The following is a 25,207-nucleotide window of genomic DNA, read 5'->3' as shown; positions in this document are numbered from 1 at the left end:
TTGATTCTGAGAGCCGTTACGCTCCCAGCACAAGTGTTTTTTTCCTCCTTTGTTTTCTTTTGAGCCTTTGGATTCGTGATCATTTTTTAATGATTTTTTCCTCCCTTTTTTGGCTTAACGCAGTAAGACAACGTATATCTTATATAGAACATCATCTTTATTTGGTCATTGCCTAAATCCAGAATTCTCTAGTTGATCATACAGTCTGGATGTCTGTGATTCACATGCCTCTTAAAGTTGTGCGTTATGTCTGTGCACAGCTGGGAAGCAGGAGAAAGGAAAGCCCTTGTCCCAGTAGCTGTTGGCGTCCGGGGGGAGCGTGTGTCTTCTCACCGTTGCCCCCACTGCCAGGGGTTGCTTTCTCAGGCCCTGGGCTTCTCCCTTCCCTGACCTGACTTTCCTCCCCAATGAGGAGAATTGGCTCCGTAAGGCAAAGGACATTTCAGTGGCTTCTGTCCTAGTGGGTCTAGTTCCTGTGCCAGTTAGAAGGCTAAACCCACGTGTGTTTGTGGTGTCGGCTCTTTTTTGGCTTTATGTGGCCAGCATGATGAGGCTGGGGCCGCTCCTGAGGGGAAGCGCCTGACCAGCTCTCCCTGTTTTCTCCGTGTCCCGTGTGCTAGATTGGTGTCCAGGCACCTGCACTATTTGGAAGCCGGGGGCCATGTGGAAGCCTTGGCATAATGGCACATGTTCTCTCTTCTGCCTCTTTCTGGCCCCATTCTCTGCTTCGCTGACTCGGTACCCTCAGCCGGCCTTCTTTATTACGGGTCGTAAGACTGAATATTTAGGCCTGGTATTTTATGAGATCCTCTTCATGCCAGTATGTAATTTGGTCTCAAGCTCAAGGTTGCCACTCACGTAGGGAAAAGGCATCCTCCGTGTGATCTGGCCTCACTTGCGGAATGCTACGTGGGGGATTGGAGTCACAGGCCCAGCTAATAATAAAGTGTTCATGTGTTTTGCTTTTCTGGTTCAGTCCTGTGCGTATTTCCATCCAGGGTACCTAGAAATTAGGGGTGTTTGCTGAGACCGCTGGCCAAATTCAATACTAGCCAGCAACGGCACACATTTTCAGAGTAACACTGGATCAGCTACTGGTGCTGGTCCTGTAAGGGTAACACAGCTTGAACGTGGAAAAGCTTGTGTAGTTTGTTGTAACCACTCCCTGGCCCTTCCTGAGAGTGGGGTGGCAACAAATTTCTATCCAGGCACATCTTAAATTGTAATTACCAAATCCTGTCTGATCTTAGGGTTCCCGTCATCTCCGTATGACACTTTGGCTGTAAGAAGTCAGCTGCTCTTGCACTTTTGGTTGCTGAGTGAGCGGGCTCCACAGATCCGTGTCCCCTGGACGTGCTTACTCCCATTTGCCAAACAGTACAAGTTGTGAGTTGTGACCCAGGTATAAAAATAGCCAGAATCTGAGGCATTCAGAGTAGTCAAACTCACGGAGACAAGAAAGCAGAATGGTGGTTGCTGGGGGGTGGGGGTGGGAGGGAAAAGGGGCATTGTTGGATGAGGATAGAAGTTGAGTTTTGCAAGATGAAAAAGTTCTGGAGATCTGTATGCATGTATGTCACACTACTGAACGATACACTTAAAGTAGTTAAGATAGTACATTTTATGTGTTTTTTAACCACAGTTTTAAAAATGCTTAAAAATATAGCCAGAATCTCAAATCCCTAACTTTTTAACCTGCCAACTACTGTGGCTGCTCCGGTTGCCAGCGTCACTGAGGACAGTCCTGCTGATCACCCACTTCTCACTTCTGGCCGGTCCCCAAGGCCCAGTCCCTGTGCTTTCTTTGCTTGGCTGGGCTGGGCTGGGCTGGTCTGCCTGCGACCTTCAGGCATTTCTTTGGCCTCTTCCTGAGGGTGGCTTGAGCTTTCCAGCCTGTGTTCTTTTACATCCAGGGCCTGCACGTGGATTTTGTCCCTTTGGCACTCACTATTCCAGCAGTAGAAGGAGGGAGCCAGTTTCTCCCCGTGCGTTAGAGCTAATCCGCCCTAAGCCTTTGTGCTTCCTTTGGCATTCCCTCCCCCAGCCCGTTCCAGCCTGACCTCGGAGCAGGAGGAACTAACTCCCTGGCCAGCTGTGAAGGACAGTCCACCAGAATCAGCCACAGGGAAGGGATGGGAGAGGCAGAGTAGGCAGGAAAGAGCGAATTTTTGGCAGGCGTTGACTCACTCTGGGTATCCGATTGTGTCCCAAGAAGATTTTCTGTTTCTGGTTTCCCTGTCAGTGCTCCTGCTCATTGAGGAGGGTCGACCACGGAAGCATTGACCCTGTCGTGGTTTGAGGTGGGAGCGAGCAGCTATGACCTCTGCCTCGTAGCTGAATAAACTGAGGCTGGTGAGAAGAAGGGACTGGGGGTCATACAGCTCTTGAGTGCCAGATCAAGAATTTGAACTTGGGCCTTTTGACCGCAAGTCTAGTGTCCTGCCCACCAAATTACTATGATTCTTGGTGCATGTGCGTGTTACACATTTACTGCATAGATAAGATAAGCTTAGGCCTTGGATGTGGAATTCACGTAGGGGCCATCACTGAAGCAAATCATTCTGTCCCATTGCTCAGGCCTTTCTGTTTGTGGGGCTGAAGAGCAGGAGAAAGTGGTGGAGTGCAAACTGAGGAAATCTCACTAAAGTCAGAGTTTTTCAAAAGCAGTCCTGTGAACAGAAGGCGAAGAGGGAAGAACTCAGGGGTCGAAACAGGGAGGAGTAGGCACACAGGTAGGTACAGAAGCAGTGTTGACTTTGAACAGAGGAGGAACCCTAATTACAGGGAGATTAGATCATCAGGTGTTTGGAAGCCTCTGCCTGTGAAGTGACATTCTTGGCAAATGAATGAATGTGCTATGCACTAATTAAAATAAAGGGAAGAAGGAAACTAATATTTATTTAGCCTCAGCTGTGCTGTGGGCACTCTGCTGTGGGATAGACATTTATTATGTTCTTTAATTACCCCCAGCAAAGTGTGTGTAGACATCACTGTCCATGTACTTGCAGATAACTCCCAGGTCAGCCACAGTCACATAGCAGGTGGCAGAGCAGAGGCTTACACCCAGCATGTCACTCATAGGGTCAGTGTGGGGGAGGATTTAGCTGAAGGATGACTACGGAGTGCAGGCCTGTGCCATCCTTTATTGCCTTAATAACACACACGCTCACCTTTCTCAGACTCAGAGGAAAACTTGGTATCACTCCCTCGGTAATTTTTGTTGCCCTTTTCTGGACCTAATTTCATAGTCTTTGTGGTAATTTCTAGTTAAAAATCAGACACAGTTTCTTTTGTCTTTTATCTTTTCTCCATTGGGAGTCATTAGGCCAAGTCGTGCAAAAGAGCACTTGTCCACAGGACAAAACAAAAGCATCTCCCTTTCCTTATAACTCATTAAAACCCAGAGCCCAGATCATTAGCCATTGGCCTTGGTTTGTTGTGAGAGAAATCAGGGAACCTAGAACTTACGGTGTGTAGGGCACCGATGAGGGGAGGGGAGGAGGGAGGGGAAAAGGTGTGGAGTCCAGACACTTGGGCCCCCACGCAGGAAAAGTGGTCTGAGGGTGGGGACGAGATGCTGGGAGAGCGGCTGGCAGGACTGCTGTCAGGGTTCTCTTCTGGTGCTCAGCTGTCACGCGGGGTCACTGCAGTCTTTTCTAGCCAGCTGGTGGCGAGGATGCACACAGTAGCATCAAAAATGATGTAAAATCCTCACCTGTCAATAAAGGAGCAGATCTTTAAAAAGTTTGACCTCATTCCAGAAAGGAGAAGATTCGGCCCCATTTTGTTTGGAAAATCCTGCTCAGAGTCAGAACCTCTTTCACCAACCTAAAAAGTTGACTTGAGAACTCTTGGGGGGATTATTCCTGTTATTACTGAGGGCAGTGATGGCTGACAGCACGCGCAGGAGGTGCTGGCTGCTGCTTGAGCCCCGGCTGGGGGAGTGTTCGGTACCAGTTAGGTGTTAGCGAGGTGCCACACGACTGGCAGCTGGTGGCCAGAGACTGCTGTTGTATTTGAGGAGCTCAGCTTCAAGGGCGCTGCAGTGACTGCGGAGGGGGCATGTGTACCTGCCCTGGCCAGGCCTCTGTGTGGACAGAAACCTGGATGGCCTCTGAGGCCAGGCTGCTGGCGTAGAGGATTTGACCAGGAGAGGCTTGGACTCGGGAGTCAGAGGTACTTGCCCGGGCTTCTGCGCATAAAACTTCCTTCTCAGTTCTGACCACCTCCAACTTCCGGTACCTGAAGGAGGGGAATTTACTTCCGAGAGTGAGAGGCACACCTGAGAAAAGTGGCCTGGCAGCTGTCAGCTAGAGGAGATGCCGGCCTTAGTGGCCGCTTGAGGGGGGTTGGAAGCCAGTTAGAGCCTCCTCCAGAGACTGTGAGAGCCCACTGCCAAGGGGAGAGGTCTAGGACCTTATGCAGCGGGGCTTCACTGTGGCCTGTTATCACTGAGGTGGCCCGGGGCACATGCAGAGACCGTCATGGGAACAACAGCTCTGGCATCTTTGCGAGCTGGTGTAGAAAGAGGTTGGGAATACGAAGGGCCTGTTGGGGGCACGAGCCTGCCCTGGACAGCCAGAAGGGGTCCCCAGGCCACCAGTGTCTTCAGTTCCAGGACTGACGGTGTTGGCAGAAGCTCCTCCGTCCTAACCAGTGAGCTACAAGTGACTGCTGCGAGTAAGTTATTCTAAGACAAATGGCGAAGCAAAGATTAAGTGGACTGGGCCTAGTAGCTCGAGTATCTAAGTCTTCCGTCTCCTTGTTATGTGTACTTTATTTTATTTTATTTTTTTTTTTGAGACAGAGTCTCACTCTGTTGCCCAGGCTAGAGTGAGTGCCGTGGTGTCAGCCTAGCTCACAGCAACCTCAAACTTCTGAGCTCAAGGGATCCTCCTGTCTCAGCCTCCCGAGTAGCTGGGACTACAGGCATGCACCACCATGCCCGGCTAATTTTTTCTATATATATTTTTAGCTGTCCATATAATTTCTTTCTATTTTTAGTAGAGATGGGGTCTCGCTCTTGCTCAGGCTAGTCTTGAACTCCTGAGCTCAAACGATCCGCCCACCTCGGCCTCCCAGAGTGCTAGGATTACAGGCGTGAGCCACCACGCCCGGCCTATGTGTACTTTAGATTGGAATTTTCTAAAGGCATAGAGGAGATTTGTGAGGAGCTAGATCCCTCTGTTATATTCCCACATACATAAGGCCCGCAGGGGGTAGTGGCCTTAGAACAAATGCCCTCTTAGCCCTGTTCCTTTGGCAGCATTCAGGCACTAGTACCTAAACAGTCTTTCCATTTATATTTTTGTGTGCCAAAAGGCCTGTAGAAAAAGGCCAAGCAGAGGTTCTCTTGGAGTTGCACCTCCACCACGATCTACCAAATTAAAATCTGATGATTTCTGGGACTTCCCGATCATTTGTGAGGAGGAAGGATTCCTAACCAAGCTGGAAGGATGATTACCTGTCTCATGAACCGGGGCACGCATGTGTCAGGGGGAATGGTGTCAGGTAGAGGTGTGTAGCCCCTTCCTGGAAATCAAGGTCTTGTAAAAACACATTAGTGAATTACCACCTGATGGAATAATTTCTGAATCCTTTATAAAGCATCTTTTTGGGTAGAGAGTTATTTCTTGTAGTGTTCAGCTCTCAGTCCTCTTGTGCACAAAACTTGAATTTAGAATTATTTTGGAGGACTTTTAGGGACTTTTTTTTTTTTCCATCTAGAAGCATAATGTCAGATGATAGAAATTACTAATTACAAGAAAGTGTTCATCTTCTAGTTCACATACTGTGTCTTCAAAAAAAGTGGGTTTAACATGAATTCTCAATCCCTTTTTGTCTCTGGACCACTTTACAGTTTAAAAAACATTAAGGACCCCAAAGAGCTTTAAGTTTATTGGGGTTGCATGCTTTGATTTTTACTGTAATAGAAAATGAAAACTAAAATTTTGCAAAGATATTTATTAGCTCATTTATGTAAAAATAACAAATCCATTACTTGCTAACATAAATGAAATTTTTATGAAAAATAGCTATTTTCTAAAAAAACATTTAGGAGGAGGAGTGGCAGTGTATGCATTTTGGTAAACCTCTTTCAATGTATGGGACTTAAATATACAATATGTTGTTTTGGTTGAAGAGGATGAAGAAATCCGGCCCTGCACAGATAATGTAGATGGAAAAGGGCTTTTAGTAGCTTTTCAGATAATTGTGGCTTTATCTGAGTGACAGGACAGCAAAACTTGAGAAGTGGTAGGTTCTCACAGGTTAGTTGCAGTGTGCAAGCTGAAACTGTATTTGTGAACTTTTCGTACTCTGGTGTGTAAAATCCCCTGGGTTCTCTCATACTTTGAATAGACCTTTTACCCATCACGATACCACACTGGTCATTTGGAGCTTTCACGGAGCTCCCACCTAGATGGACATCAGTCAGCAGGAATTGTATTACAAATTGTGAGGTGCACACCGGGAGAAAGGCAGGCTCTAGATAACAGGTGCTTGGGTCATTTATCCAGGACCAGCTTCGCCTGGGGCATAACTGGAGCGGTGTGATACACGTCTGTTCCGGTGCGGAGAATGCAGGAAATGTGCTGTTTGCATACGTAGTAACTGAGGGGGTGGGGATTACAGGCCCGTTCCACAGACAGGAACCTGGTGCTCAGATAGTTCAGAACATAATCTGAGGTCAGTCACACTGTTGGTGACAAGGACAGGAGTTGAGTAGCACTGTGGGCTGGTTGTGTGTATATCCACTGTGTTGTACTGCCAGATCCTGTCCTCTGCTGGGGAGAGTTATAAATCAGGTAGTCTATTTTTTTTTTTTTGATAGTTGACAAACTAAGATAATTTTCACAGTAAGTATGAGACATTGATCAGGCACTTACCAAGACCACGTTTACTGTCTGAGTCAGTGCTTCACAAGCTTGACTGTGCCACCGCGGGATCCTGCTAAAATGTGGTTTCTGATCTGGGAGGTCTGGAGGGGCCCGAGGACTTGCATTTCTGACCGGGTCCCAGGGGAGGCTGACAATGCTGGTCTGCGGGTCATTTTTTGAAATCGGGTTTCCAGAGCCACTTTTCCTTTTCTGCGTGTTCTTAACACATGATGTGATCATTAATCCCAGTCACTCAAGCTTTGGAGAGGGAGAACCGAGATGGCGGAGATCGGTGGCAGCTATTTAAAAACCATCGTCAGTTAAGGCTGCTTGGTAGTCAGCAACAGAGATGGACTGTAGCTGACTGAGGTAAAAAGGAATTGCAGAATGGAAGGCAGCTGGAAGAACCCGGTAGCCCTAGAGGTCACAGTAGTAGGAACTGCTTAAATCTGTCCTGGGTGCCATCACTAGAACATGAATGAGCTCTAATCTTTTATGTCATCTTTGACTCTTTTTCTTCACAATTCAGAGAACTTGGAGAGAAAGACTGGCTGGCTGAGCTTAGGTTTGCTTCTTACCCTTTGACTGTACCAGGTAGTGTGGTGAGAGGGAAGATCTGGGGAGCTCAGTGTTCACGGGGGACGACAGAAGAGCACCCTGATTTATTGGCCCGTCCCTGCTGTGTGGAGGGCGAGATGGTCCTCAACAGGAAATCCGGTGCAGTCAGGAAAGGGAAGGGAAGCCGGGAGGCTGCGCAGGCTCCTGAAGCCATCCGCCAGTCAGCAGTGTGCGCCCTGTGCTCCCCAGGCAGGTACGCTGGAGAAAGAAAAAATACGGTATTTATTGAGCCTGGGCACTAGAATAAATACTTGTGCATTGTCTTACTTCATTTTCAAAGCAATCCTAAGAGAGATAGATACATTTCTCTTTTACATTTGAGGAAATTGAGTCTTAGGGTTAAACAACTTGCATGAAATCACACTGTTAGGAGGAGAGCTGGAACTTGAATTCCGGAGTGTTTGTGCTGCAGTATGATGCGTTGGCAGACATGGCTGCTTCTTGGGATAGAAAGTGGCTTTAAGTGGGCTGAGTATTGTACAAGGAGCAGCGGAACTCGGGGAGAATGTGTGTGGACCCAGGGAGCTGGCGGTGCATAGAGAATCGAGATTTCGGAGATAGAATGCTCCCAGAGCACGTTTAAACTTAGCCTGCGTCTGTAACGAGCTTGGCGGCCTCCAGAAGGTCTTCAGACCTCTTAGCTGTACCACATTACAGCTTTGCCTATGATGGGAAAGGATACTTTCATAAAATGAAAATTTAAAGTACAAAATCCAAGGGCAGCAGGCAGGAATGGGGAGGAGTGTTCCATCTGGAAATGGAAGAGAATTCAGTTGGGGGAGGCTTTATAATTGGTGGGTAGCTTCTGCTGCGGCCAAGTAGGTTGCAGGGCTCTGTCCTCAGCGCCTGGCCAGCGAGGGAACGTGGCTCCTTCCTGCATCCTCAGGACAAAGCCTGCCTATGTGCGATGGACGGAAGCAGGCTGGGAGCCCCCCATTATATGTATTATGTACAAAAACCCCATTCACTCAGCCGGTGTAATTGCGAAACTGCTCACCCGCTCCCCCACACTGCCGACCACGGAAGTGTATACGTGTCTGGGACTTTTTTGGTGTGGGAGGTGAAGACTAGGTATTGTTTTTTTTTTTTTTTTTTTTTTTTGAGACAGAGTCTCACTCTGTTGCCCGGGCTAGAGTGAGTGCCGTGGCATCAGCCTAGCTCACAGCAACCTCAAACTCCTGGGCTTAAGCGATCCTACTGCCTCAGCCTCCCGAGTGGCTGGGACTACAGGCATGTGCCACCATGCCCGGCTAATTTTTTGTATATATATATTTTAGTTGTCCATATAATTTCTTTCTATTTTTAGTAGAGATGGGGTCTCACTCTTGCTCAGGCTGGTCTCGAACTCCTGACCTCGAGCGATCCACCCGCCTCGGCCTCCCAGAGTGCTAGGATTACAGGCGTGAGCCACCGCGCCCAGCCAAGACTAGGTATTGTTTATGGATTTTTGTCTCCTTTCGAAATGGAAGCAAAAAGTGAGACTATTGTAAAGGAAAGAAAAAATTAAAATTTTTTAATGAAATGCAGTCTCTTGAGTAAAAGTGTGTAAGTGAAATACGCACCTTCTTTTTTCTGAAGTGAGTAAAGGTGAAATGACTCCAGGATTTTCCAGAGTGAAAGGGCTGGGGTGATGTGTGAAAGAGACACAGCCCATTCACTGTCAAAAAAGAATAAACAATGCCCATTGTGTACGCAGAGCCCAGACAGAGATAAGTTCGGTAGAGGGGAAATGTTGCTGAGGGCATGCCACGTCCTTCTCGTAGTTTCTTTGGGCTGCCGTAGCAAAGCTCCGCAAACCGGGGAGCTTGCAACAGTGGAAATGTATTCTCTTGCAGTTCTGGAGGCTGGAATTCTGAGATGAAGGTGTCAGCAGGGCCAAGGTCCCCCTGAAGGCTCTAGAAGACAATCCTTTGCCTCTTTCCACCTTCTGGTGGTTGCCAGCAATCCTAGGCGTTCCTCGGCTTGTAGATGCATCAGTCCGATCTCTGCTGCCGTCTCCAGATGGCCTCCTTCCCCAGGTGTCTGTGTGCGTGTGAATCTCCCTTTCCTTTCTTTTGTAAGGACACCAGGCATTGGATTTAGGACCCACCGTGATCTAGTATGACCTCATCTTAATGGTTAATGTCTGCAAAGACGCTGTTCCAAATAAGGTCACGTCCTGAGGTTCCAAGTGAACATGAATTTTGGGGAGACACTATTCAACCCAGTACCCTTTCTTCCTCTCTTCCTCAAAGCTCTGGCTGACCCACACCCAGTACTGACAGGTTAGCGTGGGGACGAGTGCCAGTGCTGGGCACTGCAGTCAGCACACGGGGACCGGCTGTTGATCGACTGTCAGGGCTGCTCTGGGTGTAGGTTCAGACACGGCGTGGGTTTCTGAAGGGAGAAGCCCACGTTGAGTGAGGTGAGGACTTTAAGCAGAACCTTATGTGGTTTTGGGAAACTGTGTTGGGTAGGGAGTGCTGGAGCCAAAAAGAGTGCTCCGTGTTCCAGAAAGGGATGTGACGTTTGCAGGCGGGGTGCCGAGGTCAGGTGCACCTCCTGGAAGTGCAGTGTATCAGCCCACTGAGGAGCTAGTTCGCTGTGCAACTTGGCTTTCTCTTCCCCCACCTGGGCCTTTACTGTGCTTTACCTCTGCATATGTTTACAGGTCCTGGCCTTCCTCACTCTTTGGCACCTGTGACAGTCTCCACAGGCTTCCAGCCCTTTATTGCCCTTCCTGTTTTTCTTAAGATAGAGTCCTGAGTTTATAGGACTTCATAGGAAGACCTCTAGGTCTTTATTGGTCTTCGGAGGAAGACCACTATGTCCCAGGTGTCTCGCAACCGTAATGGTTGTGTTTTCTCAAAAATAAGTCCTACAACAAAGCCCTGAGCCCTCTAGATAAAGTGTTTCTGTTACTGACAGGCCCTGGCTGATGTGCCTCCTGCTTCTGTCGGCTGGACTGCCCTTCCTGGTGCTCAGCACCCGATCACCTCTGGACATGTGTGTTCCCTCCTGTTCTTCATGTGGCCACTTCATTTCATCCTTTGGGTTTCAGCTTAGAAGTAGACTCTACTAGAAGTCTCCTTGGAGTTCTCAGCTGCAGTGTCAGGGGCATGCCCCTGTCGTAGCCCCACGCGTTCCCAGAGCCATCGCCTTCCCCTCCTCCACTGTAAACCATGTAAGTGCCGAGGCCGTGTCTGTCTCGTTCATATCAGGTTCTCCAGAGCCTGGCCCACTGCCCAGCAGATACTGGGTACTGAGTAAATGGTTCTGGAACATATGCGTGTGTGCATGCAGCTCTGATCCTGTGTCCTGTCGGTCAGCTTGCAGGACCGTTGCCTTAATAACACCTCTCTTCGAGGCCTGCGTCAGGCTGGGCTGGTTTCTCTGAGCATCACCTATCTATATCAAACTCTAGCTGGCGTGTGTTAGAGGAACTGGGAATGTGGTTCCTCTTCGTTCCTCTTTTGGTAAAACCCTTAAGCTAAGGGACCTAGAAGTTGCTTTGGATTCTTTATATTTCGAGTTTCTGGCCTAGTGTATCATCACCTGAGCTAAAGTACTTTGATCATCTTTTTTGCAGAAACTTATCCAGCCCCCCATGACACAGTTAATTGCCTGCTCTGTGCCTGTGGGGAAGATTAATCACATGGCCCTTTCAACTCATTGGATATTTTTGGTAGAGGGTGGAGGCAGAGACATATCTCGTTTCCTATTCTTTTTCGTTTTTATCTTTCCCAGAAAGTGTGCCCTTATCCCTTTGGGTGGCAAAATTATATACTACACATTCTGATAGATCTGACTCTGGATAGGAAATTAATGTGCTCTCTGTTGGAATAGGTTTAACTGACACGTTAGATCTGCTACTACAGAGTGGGGTTATTTACACTGAGTGATTCCTAGGAAGGCCTGCAACCATAATACTGCAGAAAGACGTGATACTTTATAGGTTTCTTACAGTGAGAACAGTTTGTCTCAAAATAAGGAAAGTGGTGATCTTCACTTGACTTTTATGACAAAGTGTGTAGTTATTTAAAAACGACTTTATATTTTTATAAACCAGCACTCTGATTTTCAGATAATATATTCAAGATAAAGAAAAGCTCAATCCAGACATCTGGAGAAGAGTGGTGTCGAGATGAACCTTAAATAGGACATGGGCACTTTCTCCGTTTGTCAGAGGAGGACGGAGGACTGGCGTGGCGCGGTGTGCGTACATTGGTGGTTTGGCGGGAGTTGGAGGGCACGCTGCAGGTCAGATGGGGATTGAGCGTGGGGAAGGGGTGCAGTGGCTTCGTGGCCAGTTGGGGAGAAGCCACATACACATTCCTGAAGCGTGGAAGGCCCAGCTGAGGGCAGTAGCCGTGAAAACCTTGGCGGTTTTGTGATTTTCTCCATGAGCATGCGAAGGCAGAGATTGGGATTGGGGCAGGCAGTGATTTCTTCCAGCTGGAAGGCCCCTTTATCCTTTGATTATTCTCTTTTGACAAAAACTCAGTCCTGCAGAAACTCAGCTGTCTGCGTTCCCCACGTAGCAGCACCCGGGTGACTGAGCCCTGGGGACAAATCCACCCTCCACGCAGCTGGCAGTCTCTCCTACATCTGTTTCACACACCTCTGTGCTCCGCAGACGCCCCTCCGCCCTCCTCGGCAGATCCCCGCCAGCAGCCTGCAACGGGTCAGCTTTCTACCCCGAACACGTGCGTGCCGCCCCCTGCCGTTGTCTCTGACCGGAGGAGGGTCCTCCCTCCTTGGTAAGCCTCCTCCCTCCATTTGCCTTTTCCAGTATTTCTTTTCTATCCCATAGTTTCAGTTTCCTTTTCAGAGGAATTCTTCCCATTTTTTTCTTTCCTGAACTTTTCCTTGAAGTATAACATACAGATTCTCAAACCGTAGGGCTACAGCTTGAATTTCCACAGCTGTGAGGTAAGCACACCTGGGTACGCCAGTGCCCAGGTTCAGATGCCACAAGACCAGGACCTCCAGAGCCCCCCGTGCTCTTTCCCAGGCGTTAGCCCCTCTGCTTTCTAACGGCAACAGCTGATTTTGCCTGTTTTTGAACGCCGTGTGCGTGGAGTCGTAGAGCACGTGTTCTTGGGCTTGGCTGCTTTCAGACAAACCTGCCCAGAGGGGCGCAGGGCGTGTGGCTGGAGCTCTTCTGAGAAGTCTGCTGTGAAGGGAGCAGGTATTTTGGCTGACAGCCGAGTGCAGCTCTGGGATCCAGAGAAGTTTGTTTCCAGAAGGGAGGTACTAGCTAGGTGTGGTGGTGTGCACCTGTAGTCCCAGATCCTCGGGAGACTGAGGCAGCAGGATCAGTTGAGTAGCCCAGGAGACCAGCCTGGGTGACATAGCAGAACTCCTAAAAAACAAACAAAAAAAAAGAGATACTAGAACATGTTTGTATGGGAATAGACCTACAGTCGGCTGGAAGTGATGGTGGCAAAGAGAAGGGGCAGTCACAGGATTGGATTCTGAGAAGGCCCAGGACATGCAGATGTGGGCACAGCGGGAGGCTGGTCTTCGTGAGGAGCAGGGCCCTGTGCCATCTGATGGCTTCTGTTTTCTTAATAAATTATTTCAGCAGGTTACAGCCATGAGCAAGGGTGGCAGAGGGAAAATAGGAGGTTTGAGGAGACAGGAAAAGTATGAAGTAGTCATTTAAAATATTCGGAAAGTGGGTGTACTGAAGACTTTTAGGAGAATTTATGGGGGCTTGAGTGCCCATTTGAGATTTGTGCTCAAGAGTTAAATAAATTCTGGCCTTATCCAGCCGCTTGGGTGCCTGCATAGATGGTTGGAGAGCTGGGTTTAAAGAAGATGGGGTGTTACCAACAGTGTGTGGCAGGGGAGGGAGCAGGAGAGCTCAGAGAGACCAGACGTGAGGGGAGGACAGGGAATAAAGGGTCAGTCCATGGGGGCAGTCTTGAGGGTACAGTTCCTGGAGCCACTTAGCTGGAGGGGAGGGAGCACTTGGTGGTCCAGGAATGGGTTGCTTAGCGCAGATTTTGGAGGGAGTGCAGGGCCTGGGGGTGACAGCAAAGGTGTGGCCATGGACCGGAGTGGAGGGAGGGGCTGTGGAGCCTGAGCCAGAAGGGAACCCGGGAAGTAAAGACCAGCAGGAAACAGGGTCATGTTAGTAGGACGAAGATGGAAAGAAGACCGGAGGTCCTGTGGGAGCAGCGGAAAGGTTCAGTCGGATTAATGGAGTCAGGGAGCTGGGAGATGGGATGTTCTGGTCAAAGGGTAGCATCTCCCTGGAGATGGACAGATGGCTAGCAGCTCGTAAGTTAACATCATCGTCCTGTGCGATGGCGTGGCTGGGTTTGCGTGCGTTGATGGTGTCAGCGGAGGCAAAGTTTATTTTGCTCTGTGATTTAGAATGCTGCTGTGTGTCCTTCCTGTGGCTTCAGATCTTCATACAGGGATCTTGTAAGCAAAGGCTTATTGGTTTTCTTTCTTTTTATTATGGAAAACTGCAAATAAACTCAAAAGTAGAGAAAATAAAAAAAAAAAATGTACCCCTATGGACCCATTGCCATAGGGGTTGACCCCAGGTTGAAAAACCATCGCTTTGTGCAGTTTTTGTTTCATCTGCCCTCTCTCTGTTCACGTGGGGAGCCAGTGTTTTACTTGAGTCGGGTTTTGGACAACTACAGGTCACATGTTCCAAAGCTGGGATGTGAGGCAGATGGGCTAGATTTTAAGCGTTTATTCTCTCAATTCTCAACTGAACTCTGACTTGTAGGTCAAGTGTGCCGACCGCTGGGCCTGCCCCTGAGGTTGCAGGTGTAGAGTCTGAGGCTTGCCCTGGGCAGTGTCAGAAGGGGTGTGGGATGTCCCCTTGGAAGCCCTTGTAGGATGTTGAACGTGAGATGTGGGGTGAGTCTTGAGTGAGAGTCAGTCTTGGGAACACTGCACGTGGGGGCTGTAGGATTTTGTAGCCTGAGCCTGAGTTTACAGCCCCCTTTATCTGCGCGGAAGGTCGGGCAGGTGCCCTGTTAGGTAAGGCTGCGGTGGTGATCCTTTTTGTCTGTTTGCCTTTCCGGTCTTTGCTTGGTCACGTGGAAAATTTGCTGGAGTTTCTCTTGCTTTGTCTTTTTTCTTCTTCCTGCAGAATGTAGGTTACCCCACCCACCCCCGACCAGGCGGGCTTGTAGAGGCCTCCCAGCATTGTACCTGGAAGGAGTGGCAGTGCCCGATTCCTCCTCCAGAGGAACTCTGGCGGGAGGTCACGTGGGAATCCCATGGCCGTCGGCCTTCTGAGCAGAGTCGTCCTCTCCCAAGGCCAGTCTGGATGAGTGCCCTGCCCCTGGCTGCCTCGCTTCCCGGTGAGGGCTCTGGAGGACACCTGTGGAGTTAGCGCTAAGGACCGAGCGCGACTCTCTCTGTCTTCTGCTCTCTCCTGCTCTCCAGAGACGGCGGCCGTGCGGCCTTCCCTGCCCAGGCCTGGCTGGCGGGGAGGTGCTGGCTGTTGGGGGACTGCACTCCCTCTACGCGGGCCGTGGAAAGAGGAGCAGGAACGAATGTCTGCTCAGCATTAACAGACGTTTTTATCATGAAAAATTTCACCCATACTCAAAGGTGGAAAGGCTGTTTTATTCATCCGTTTATTTCTCACCCAGATTCAGCAGTTACAGTGATTTTGCCACATTTGCCTTGTCTGTCCTTTGTTTTGTTTGTTTGCTGATGCATTTTAAGACACGAGACATTATGTCATTTCACTCTTACATACTTCAGCATGTCTCTGTAAAGCTGTAGACATTGGTTTCTATGGCTACAGTGACATTATCAGGCAGTTAACGATATGCCTTTGTAATCTGATACCCTTCAGTCCCTGATGTCTGCCCCTAATCACATTTCCTCAGCCTCTGTCTCCTTTTAGTGGTTGGTTTATTTGCATCAGATTCCAAGAAGGTCTCCCTGTTACATGTGATTGTTCTGTCTCCCGTCTCTAGCACTCCCCTTTTTTCCATTCTCTTTCCTTCGTGCAAAAACTAGAGCCGTTGTCCTGTAGACGGGCTTGCCTTTCCTACCTTTTGATATTTTGCTGCTTGCTTCTTGGTAGTTCCTCTTTCCCTGCAGTTCCTTCAAGTAGAAATTAGCTCCAGAGGCTTGATTAGATTCTGGTTCAGTCTCTTGGTAAGAATGTCTCCAGGTGGTGCTGTGTGTTTCCCACAGAGTCACCTGTGTGTGTCTCTTCCTCTCTGAGTGATGCTAAGATTGACCAGTGGTTCAGGTAATGACAGCCTGGCACTGTCAAGTCCTGGATCAGCCTTCCAGCTCCCGTTTTCACACATCGTTTATCATGGTCTGAATCAGGTGTGTCATGAGGGGTACGCATACATTAGCTGGGCTGTGTCACTGTCTTGACAGAGAGTTCATAGAGGAAACATAGCGTAGATGCTTCATTATTTCAGCTGCCAATTTTCAAGGTAAAAAGTTGGTGCTCTGGTTACTTGCAGTTTTGTCTGGTGTCTTGGGCCTTTCCCTCGCTCTGCCTCTGTCTCTCAGTGTCTTTCTCCCCATCCCTTACAAAGATTAGGAGCTCCTGGCGTTTGTCTATTTAATGTGTCTCAGTCGATTGCATTTTTTATTCCCTTTGAGGCTCAGTTGCATGAATTGGCTCTGTGTTGCTTGGGCACGTGGCTCTTGCTTTCTGGCATAACAAGATGTCCCAGGCTCATTTTGTAGGTGCTGCTCTGGCCTTGCAGCCAGCCGTTTATCGAGGATCCCTTGTCCTCCAAGAGGGGAAGGGGGGTCTAGATGTGCTCATTGCTGTCTGTTCTTACTGCTTCCAGGCCTTTTTGGTGACAGAGCTTTAAAAAAAATGAATTCAAACTGATATTTCTAAATGAAATTTTATCTTACAGAATTTTTTTCTTAACTTTGATTTTATACTTACATCTTATTTTTCTTACATTGAATCTTGGTTCCTAACAACATTAACATAAATTATTTATTTACATTATCCTGCTTTATAAAAACATAGCAGTGTTATAACTAACAGTTAAACTATTGAAAGAAGTTTGATTTGTTTGCAGCTTTTTATTTGTCAGTAGAATGTGTTCTTCTGTGTATGGACAATCAGTATACTGTGCTCAAAAGCCATTTGTGGGTAGGTCACTAACATGAAAGTTAAGGTTCATTCTCTTGTTTTAAAATTTGAGGGATTTGTTTTTCTTTTCATTTAATTTTATTTCTTGATGATATAAACATTTATGTTTCCAAAGTCAAAACTGTATAATAGAGTTTATTCAGAGAAGTCTTAACTTCATTCTTGTCTCCTTCCTCCCCCATAGGTAATCATTAAATTAAATCTTGGATTGTCTTTCACCATGTTTTTTTACACATATAAATATGATATGAATATATTCATATTCTCTTCGATTTTTGCACAAAAAGTAGCATAAAAGATATACTGTTCTCTTCCCTAAGAAGCAGACTAACAAAAAAGAATATATACTATTCTGCACCTTACTTTCTTTTTACTTAACCATATGACCTCAGTTCACTCTCCACATCAGTGCCTAGTGCTCTTCCTCATCCTTCTTTGTTCTTAATGCCCACGCAGTGTTTCCTTGAGGAAGCACCGTGTTGATTCAGCTAGTCCGCAATGGGGGGGTAGCCCGCAACTCTGCCGTGACAGGCAGCTGCCTCAGTGGGCAACCTGGCACATGACTCATTTCCTATTTTTGCCAGTGTATCTTTGGGACAGATGTCTGAAATTACCATTACTAGGACCAAGAATAGATGCATATATAATATTTCTACACATATGACTATTTTTGCTGAAATTTTGGGCATCTAGGTGAATTTCATAATTCTAACACTTCTACCTAGAAGCAATCCAATTAATTTGGCCATTTTAATGTTAAAGAAATAGTCACCCATGTGTGCTATCTTTGCATGGAACGTATTATGGAAAGTGTTATTTTAAGATGTATTGATTTCATTTAGTGAATAAAGTATTATTGTGTATAGAATACAAGAAATGAGAAGATTGCTGAGACATGGTCCTAAACCTCAAAGTTTCAGATTGGATATTTTGGGATTTCTTTTCTTCTTTTATCTCCATTTCATTCTGTTTATTGTCCATTTTGTCACCTGTAGATTATCAAAAGACAGGAAATAAGGTGCTAGGAAATGTACCAGAGTGAAGCAGGATGTACGTCTGTGGGGTGAGAGAGGGTGCCCTACAGTACTGTGCGCACTCGTTCAGCAGTGTTGTCACCTCCTGTCTGCCAGAATATCACAGTGAGCAGCACACACAGTTCCTCCCTCGAGGCACTTAAATCCTAGTACAGGAGACAGGTGAAAATCCAGGAACAAATAAGATAATTCCAAGTTGCATGTGCTTTGAAGGAATCAAATATTAAAATAGAATCTAGCCAGGGGCCTTCTTTAGGTAAGGGAGGGGCAGCCGAACTGGGGAGGGAGTGGTTCAAATGCTGGGAACAGCATGTACAAAGGCCCTGTGGCAGGAAATAGCTTAGGGTGTTGGAGAGCTGAAAATAAAAGCCAATGGCAGGAAGCCCAGTGAGCGAGGCAGGAGAGGGAGGGGACCAGGTTGTACAGGACCTTGGTTTTTCAGAAGGATTTGGATTCTATTTTAAATACATCACGGGAAACCACTGGGGACGATTGAGCAGAGGAATGACATTTGATACTGACATGTCATATACTCATTCTTTCTATACACTAGAAGGCAACTGAAATATGATGTTTTGTCTCCAAAAGTGACAAAACTGTACCTTCTGAAGTTCAAAGTAGGGATAGTTTTCCTTGTTTCTTTGTGCAGGACAGCTGCTTTTCATACTCACATGTGGGTCTTTTGAGGATTTTTTTTCTCTTTCAATAATACCCTTGATGTTGTTCAGGTAATTACAGTGAGTGGTTGTAATTGGATTATATACTTGGGCTGTAAGCAGGAGCATGATATCTACAAATTCTTTTCTTCAGACCTGCAAATCCAAGAGACACATCTTTCTGGAAGATAAGAGAGCATCTTCCTCAATGAGAGCAGAGAAGGTTTGTGTTCCTGCTGTCACATTTGGAATTACGGAATCCATAGCAGTTTTCTGGACAAAATTCAATTTATTGTTTTATGTTTCTGTTACAGGAGACTGATGTGATACCTATGTAGGCACTTCCTGAAGCAAGGCTCGCCACGCCTGGCCCCGAGGAGCCTGTTTCCTGGAAAGGCTTCCTGTCTGATGTGCAGGGGGCAGGATGCCGCGCTGACTGCTCAGGGGCCGGCGGCAGAGGCTCAGGACCCACCAGCGGGATCTCACCCTCAGACACAGGGGACACACTGGACAGTCCTTTTTCTGGAAGTGAGAAGTACAAGATTACTGTGCAAGAAGAAGATTCCAGGGGCTTGAAAAGGCAAAGGTTTGCACCTTGGGAGCCCCTTGGAATGTTGACAACTCAGGATCTAAAACCAAGTTCTACGTTAATGAATTACAAAATTCATGTGGAAGTAAATGTCACTTTATAATCAATAATAGTACTGAGTGAGGAACACTATGCAGGAAGAAACCTTCCATAGAAAGACAGGCAGGGAGAAGCTTAGGCTGGCCTTAAACTTACCTAGCAGAGCGAGCCTGAGATAGACTGCCAAGATGGCCAAGTAAGAGACTGTACGAAGTAACAGTTCTGTAACTATAGTAGTTGTAAGGAAGTTTTCTCCTCCAAATCACGATACCAAATAGGAAAAATGATCTACAAGTGCCCCATGTGTAGGGAATTTTTCTCTGAGAGAGCAGATCTTTTTATGCATCAGAAAATTCACACAGCTGAGAAGCCCCATAAATGTGATAAGTGTGATAAGGGTTTCTTTCATATATCGGAACTGCATATTCACTGGAGAGACCACACAGGAGAGAAGGTGTATAAATGTGACGATTGTGGTAAGGATTTTAGCACTACAACAAAGCTTAATAGACATAAGAAAATCCACACAGTGGAGAAGCCCTATAAATGTTACGAGTGTGGCAAAGCCTTCAATTGGAGCTCCCATCTTCAGATTCATATGCGAGTTCACACAGGAGAGAAACCCTATGTCTGTAGTGAGTGTGGAAGGGGCTTTAGTAATAGTTCAAACCTTTGCATGCATCAGAGAGTCCACACCGGAGAGAAGCCCTTTAAGTGTGAAGAGTGTGGCAAGGCCTTCAGGCACACTTCCAGCCTCTGCATGCATCAGAGAGTCCACACAGGAGAGAAACCCTATAAATGTTATGAGTGTGGGAAGGCCTTCAGTCAGAGTTCCAGCCTCTGCATCCACCAGAGAGTCCACACTGGAGAGAAACCCTATAGATGTTGTGGGTGTGGGAAGGCCTTCAGTCAGAGTTCCAGCCTCTGCATCCATCAGAGAGTCCACACGGGAGAGAAACCTTTTAAATGTGATGAGTGTGGGAAGGCCTTCAGTCAGAGTACAAGCCTCTGCATCCACCAGAGAGTCCACACAAAGGAGAGGAACCATCTCAAAATATCAGTTATATAAAACGTTTTGCTAAGAGTTAAAAATCTTAAAACCCATAAGTGCCACTAGGAAGGAAACCCTGTATATACCTACATTGACCCAAGAGATATTTACAGCAATCCCTAGCAGAACATTCTTTTTGATGAGGCATACTCGAGGTTGATTTTTTGATTCATGCCAGGTGCGTTCCACAACTTGACTTTGGATACGGACCTCCGAGTGTCTGCCCGAGACGGGCTGCCAGGTCCCAGTCGTGGATTCTGGCCAGTGCCTCCATAGGTGAAATGCTACACAGAAAACCATGGTCATTGCCTAGCATCCCGAGTCACCTTCTATCTATGCTTTACGTAAAAGTTTCCCCAGATGACCCCCTTCAGGAGCTCGCGCCCTTCCTTCCTCTTGATTCCGCATACTGGTGATGCATTTGAAAACGGACAGCTCCCACGAAGATAAGTGCTCTGGCATTTCTGAGGTTACCGCTTGATTTATCTTTGCATACGTCCCTGTGTATCTTTCCATAAATCCCATTGTTTCTGAATCCACTTTGCCTGTATGTCCTCAAAATGCCCGTAAATATCCACCCCTTCCTAGATGGCATTAAATCTCACTTCAGATTTTAGGTGACTCATAACATCCATTCATTGGCCTATCAGAAAAATCACTGGCAGACATAACATGCCCTTGAACTTTTCTTGAACCTTTTTTATTTTTGTGGATTCTGCTAATCACTGTGTCTCCATGTTAGTCAGACTTAGTTTCTAGTGGCTGCATCACATATTTTTAACTTGAATTTTTTTGGAAATAGCTGAATGTGAATAGGGAGGAAGAAGCAAGCAAAGTGAGACCTTTCCTCCAGAATTGCCCTCTCGGGCTCCTTTTGTGACGTGTGGAGCTCCTCCCTGGCCAGGGAGACACTACGACAGGTGGACGGTGGAGGAGTCGCTAAGGATGCTTAGTCTCTGCGTGAGCTTGGGCAATAACGTGTAGGAGTCCTCAGTACCCTCCACCGAGCACTGCGTGTCAGTTCCTTTTTAGGCGTGAACGTCTTATTAATCCATCATTCTTTTCTTTTCTTCATTCATTCAGCAAATATTTATTTGAACACCTCCTATGTGCCAGGCACTGTGCTAGGTGCTGGGAATACCACTGACTAGGACAGCCGAGGTCCCTGCTCTCATGGAGTTTACTTCTGGTGGAGGAGACAGATGATAAGCAAGTAAACAAATAACTAATGTAGTTTGAAATAGTGATTAAGTGCTATGAAGAAAATAAACTAGGGTGAGGATTTAGCGGTGGGGTGGGTGGGGGTGGGGCGGCAGTAGCTAGCGGTCAGGGAGGCCTTTCCAAGGGTGGCGCTGGGGCTGGGGCCAGAGGAGGAGGAGCACCAGCTGCAGAGCACAGGCGTGTGCCTGGCGACAGGGGCGCCCGTGTGGAGTTGGCGGCGGGGAGGGGGTACTGAGGTGCTCAGCATCCTTTCATAGGGCTTTTTTTTTTTTTTTTTTTTTTGCTAGATTGATATTAAAAGCTCATGTGGAGGAACTCAAGGAATGTTTAGAAGACCAAAAGTCCCCAATGACAGGAAAAAAAAAAAAAGCAACCAAGTTTTAACTTTGTTTCTCTTCTCATTCCTATTTTCATTGATTTCCCACATGTAGTCCTTTTGCTCAGGAAGTCTTTGGGGAAAGTAAGGATCTTTGAAGCTCTGAAATGGGTGATCAGGTTTTATGGTATCTGTCAACTGTCTCAGAGGCTGGAAAGTGAACTAACTCAGAATAGTCACGGAATACTGAAACAAAGCTGGATTTTTCTCTCCATGTTTGAATTAAGTTCTTCTGTTTGACTGGAAGGGGCTTTTGTATAACTAAACCTCAGCGCACAAAGGAGATTTAAAAGGAACGTGATTTAGTGGGTGGGCCATGAACCTAGAGATGGGATTTGGGCGTAAATTTATCAGTATCTGGGTGTTAATGCAGACGTCTCTGCTGACGAGTCTGGCAAGTCACTGCACATCCTCCCCTCCTTTTCACCACGTGAGGGCCGGCTTAGTTATTTGCTGAAGCCCCTTCCAGGCCAGAATTCCACAAGTACGATTTACTGTAGTGTCTTATCACTCTTCATGTCACAGTAGTGTGGAGCATTAGAGAAAAGCCTAGACTTTTAGTTGATAGAGAGCCAGTTGAAATATCATTGATAGAATTTTAGTTTTAGGAAAAATTGGTTTGATTTCTAGCTTTATTACTATTAGGTATGTGAGCTTGGGCAAATCGCTTAATCTTTGAGTCTAGTTTTCTCTCAAAATGAGGACATTAGGCTAAATGATTTCCGAGTTTCCAGCTAGTCCTAGAGTTCTATATTTCTACATAGTTGAATTATTTTATCATGCTGTTGCTGGGGAATATGACTAACCCTTTTGAAGCTACTAATTTTATGTCGAGCTTTAAAGTCCATAATTGTTATCTTCAGAAAATATTATTTGACCTACAGTATGTCCAAATCAATTTAATAAAATCACTTTATAACAGGGTTCTGTGCTTGACATGTGGTTGCGTGAATTCAGTGGTCTGTGCGTGTGTGTGGTGGGGAATGGCGTGTACATTATGCACTAGGGTGACCGTACGTTACTATATTGTCCAAACTGGGCTCTTGAGAGGAGAGGGAGAGAGGTGATGCTGATCCTCACGTCTGGACAACAGGCCTGAGCTGGGACTGCCGGGCAAACCAAGGTGTGAGGGCATCTTGGCCCAGAGGTCGCAGCCAAGCAGTTAACAGATGACTGAATTAGGTCAGGAGTAATCCAGAGGAGCGAAGGTCGGTGGCGGACTGGGGAAAACGCACCCCGTTGGTAGGACAGCCTCTTCTACGCGGCTGTTTCTCTGTTTTCTCTGTAGAATACAGGCCTAAGTCTCCTTCATATTTCTGCTCTTTTAAGAAGAAACCAACCTAGATTTTTACACAAAATTTAATGATATTAAGATGCTGGCAACTAATTCATGTTCCCTGTACAACCCATGTTGGCCATTTCTGTCTCCCTGGGGCCCCTACGCATTGGCTCACTCGTCAGCCTGCTCTGGGCCCTGGCCACGGCAGCCCACTCGTGAGGCGTGAAGGGCTCCTGGCTGAAGCAGTGGGCCCGTGTTCTGTGCGGCAGTCTGACAGTGGCTGTGGCATCTGCTAGCTGTGAGGGACAAGTCTGCATGTTGGCTCCACCACTAGGGTGGAGCAACCCTAACTGGCCTTTCTGATGTGAGCAGGGTGGGAAGGAGAGGTCACCTGTGATGGGGTCACTGCTAGGGCCCGCTAGGACTTAGAGGAAAGTCAAGAATGACTTCACGGTCTCTAATTCAGGAGCCTGAATAAATGGCGAATTGCATCTTTCAGATAGGAAGAACTGTTCACAGCAGCGCCCAGCGTGCGGACCGTGCCACGTGAGGACGCCGGCACAGCTCGTCCGGCCATCTCGGAAGTTGTAGAGGGAGTCCTTTGTGTCACGTGAGCTTGGGCACATAGGCCTTCCAAGGTACCTTCTAACTCTTGGTTCTACTCCACAAAATTTAAAAGTATTTATCAAGCAGCCCTTCTGTGTGATTTGCTGTTCTTCTCAAGAACTTGGAAAAAAATAGGTGAATGGAAAGCAGATGTCAGAAGCAGCTGGGATAAGTACTCAGTGGTAACATCAAACGAGGGAAGAGGAGAGAAAGGTCGATACCACTGTGGGCGGGAGCCGACTGTAAACGGCATAGCCAAGCTGAACTATGTGGGTTCGAGATAAAAAAGGAAACATCAAGATGATACGTAGCACTTAGTCTGACCTAATGCAGTGTTTAAATTTTTCTGCATCTCAAGTTGCTAATCTTTAAAATGGTTTTGAAAATACCTAACTTGTGCAATAGGTGGGAGAACTAAATAGAATAAACATGTATAAAGGGCCTAGCTTTCAGTAACACAGTAAAAATTACTACTCCCAATGGCCTATTGCACGTTGACTGCCACACTAGAAGCAAAAATTTTTTCCTTGGGGCCACAGTGTTTTATTATGAAAAAACTTCAAAAACAAAACGATCCTTTCTAATTTAATGAAAAATTGGTTATTTTTTATTGTTTTCTGTGCGTGAGTTATATGCAACTTGAAAAATAGTTCACGCGGCTCCCAAGGTGAAGAGACATGTGAGTTACATGTGCTTCACGAGCTCCGGGCTCAAAACTAGCATGAGTTAAATACAACTCACATGGCAGTTAATGTGTTCAGGAAGACAAGTCATTTTGTTCCACTGAGCACTGTGATGGCTTTGGTCATCTAAAATTGGGGGTGGGACCTGGAGAGGGCTGAATTATGCCAGGTAATAAGAGAGAACTTGAATCTCCCTGCGCCATCTGAGACAAGAAAACTAAGGACAGACTTGGACAGGGAGGAGGGAGGGAGCCGGTGGGCTGGGGTGGTGTAACGTCGTGGGCTCTTGTGTAGGGAGCCATAATGGCCAGGGAGGGACTCTTTGGGCGAGTGGATTTCCACGGAAACTGGTGGAAGGACTGAGTGCCGTGTCCAGTCTGAAGTGGGCAGAGCATGAGCGCCACACGTAGATAAATGCGGGAGCCGGAGCAGGGTGGTCACGAGACAGTGAGCCCCAAGGAGGACGCAGAAGTGTGGGAGAGCTTCACGTTTGCAAAGGCCGTGGAGCTAAAGGAGTTCTGAGCCAAGTTTATGCAAACTACTAAGGGGCGGGCAGGCCTTGCTTGGGTACCTTTGTTACCACCCATAGGTACATAGGTAATATAATCTTATATGTAAATTAGCACTTACTAATTACCATTGTTTTGCTTATTCCCATATTTTGAAGTATCTAAGGACACATGAACAATCCAGAGATCCTAGGGCGTTGTGTTTGTACTTGCCAGTGAGAACTTGGCCTACATCTCAATGGACGATGACTACTATACCAAAGCTGTTTTATTGTTCAGATTTAGGCATATGCACATAAAATACATTCTTAGAGTAACATCATAGTATATATAGATTTCTCTTATTTTTAGCCAAATGTGTGCATTTTATAGACGCGGTTTTATGTATACCCTGCCAGTTACTCTTCCTGGTGCTGCTGGAAATGGCTCACTCGGAGACTGACTGTCCCTCCCACACCTGTCCTCTGTGGGCCCTGGTCCAGGTCCTCCCTGCGTCATGAGTTATGGTGGGAGGGTTGTGTTCAGAGAGTTTAAAACCTAGGATCTGTAGGTGGCTTTCAGGGAAGTC

General features: G+C 47.0%; 1 protein-coding gene across 5 annotated transcripts in view; it reads left to right on the top strand.

Annotated features, from left to right (window-relative positions):
- The window catches only part of ZNF664 (zinc finger protein 664), a 32,971-nt gene extending 10,521 nt beyond the window's left edge, over positions 1-22,450 (top strand). For 4 of the 5 annotated variants that reach the window (XM_069497585.1, XM_069497587.1, XM_069497582.1 and 1 more), the window contains 2 exons: positions 18,441-18,509; positions 18,601-22,450. In XM_069497585.1, the coding sequence (XP_069353686.1) occupies positions 19,198-19,983 (786 nt within the window). In that variant the 5' untranslated portion in view covers positions 18,441-18,509; positions 18,601-19,197 and the 3' untranslated portion in view covers positions 19,984-22,450. Of the gene's footprint in view, positions 1-10,403; positions 10,660-18,440; positions 18,510-18,600 lie in introns of all 5 variants that reach the window. The other variant, XM_069497583.1, reaches the window with a different exon arrangement.
- The last annotated feature ends 2,757 nt before the right edge of the window (positions 22,451-25,207 follow it).

This window comes from Eulemur rufifrons, chromosome 21 (assembly GCF_041146395.1).
Source record: "Eulemur rufifrons isolate Redbay chromosome 21, OSU_ERuf_1, whole genome shotgun sequence".
Taxonomy (NCBI): Eukaryota; Metazoa; Chordata; class Mammalia; order Primates; family Lemuridae; genus Eulemur; species Eulemur rufifrons.
The sequence above is the reverse complement of the archived record's forward strand: the minus strand, read 5'-3'. Positions and strand labels throughout refer to the sequence as shown.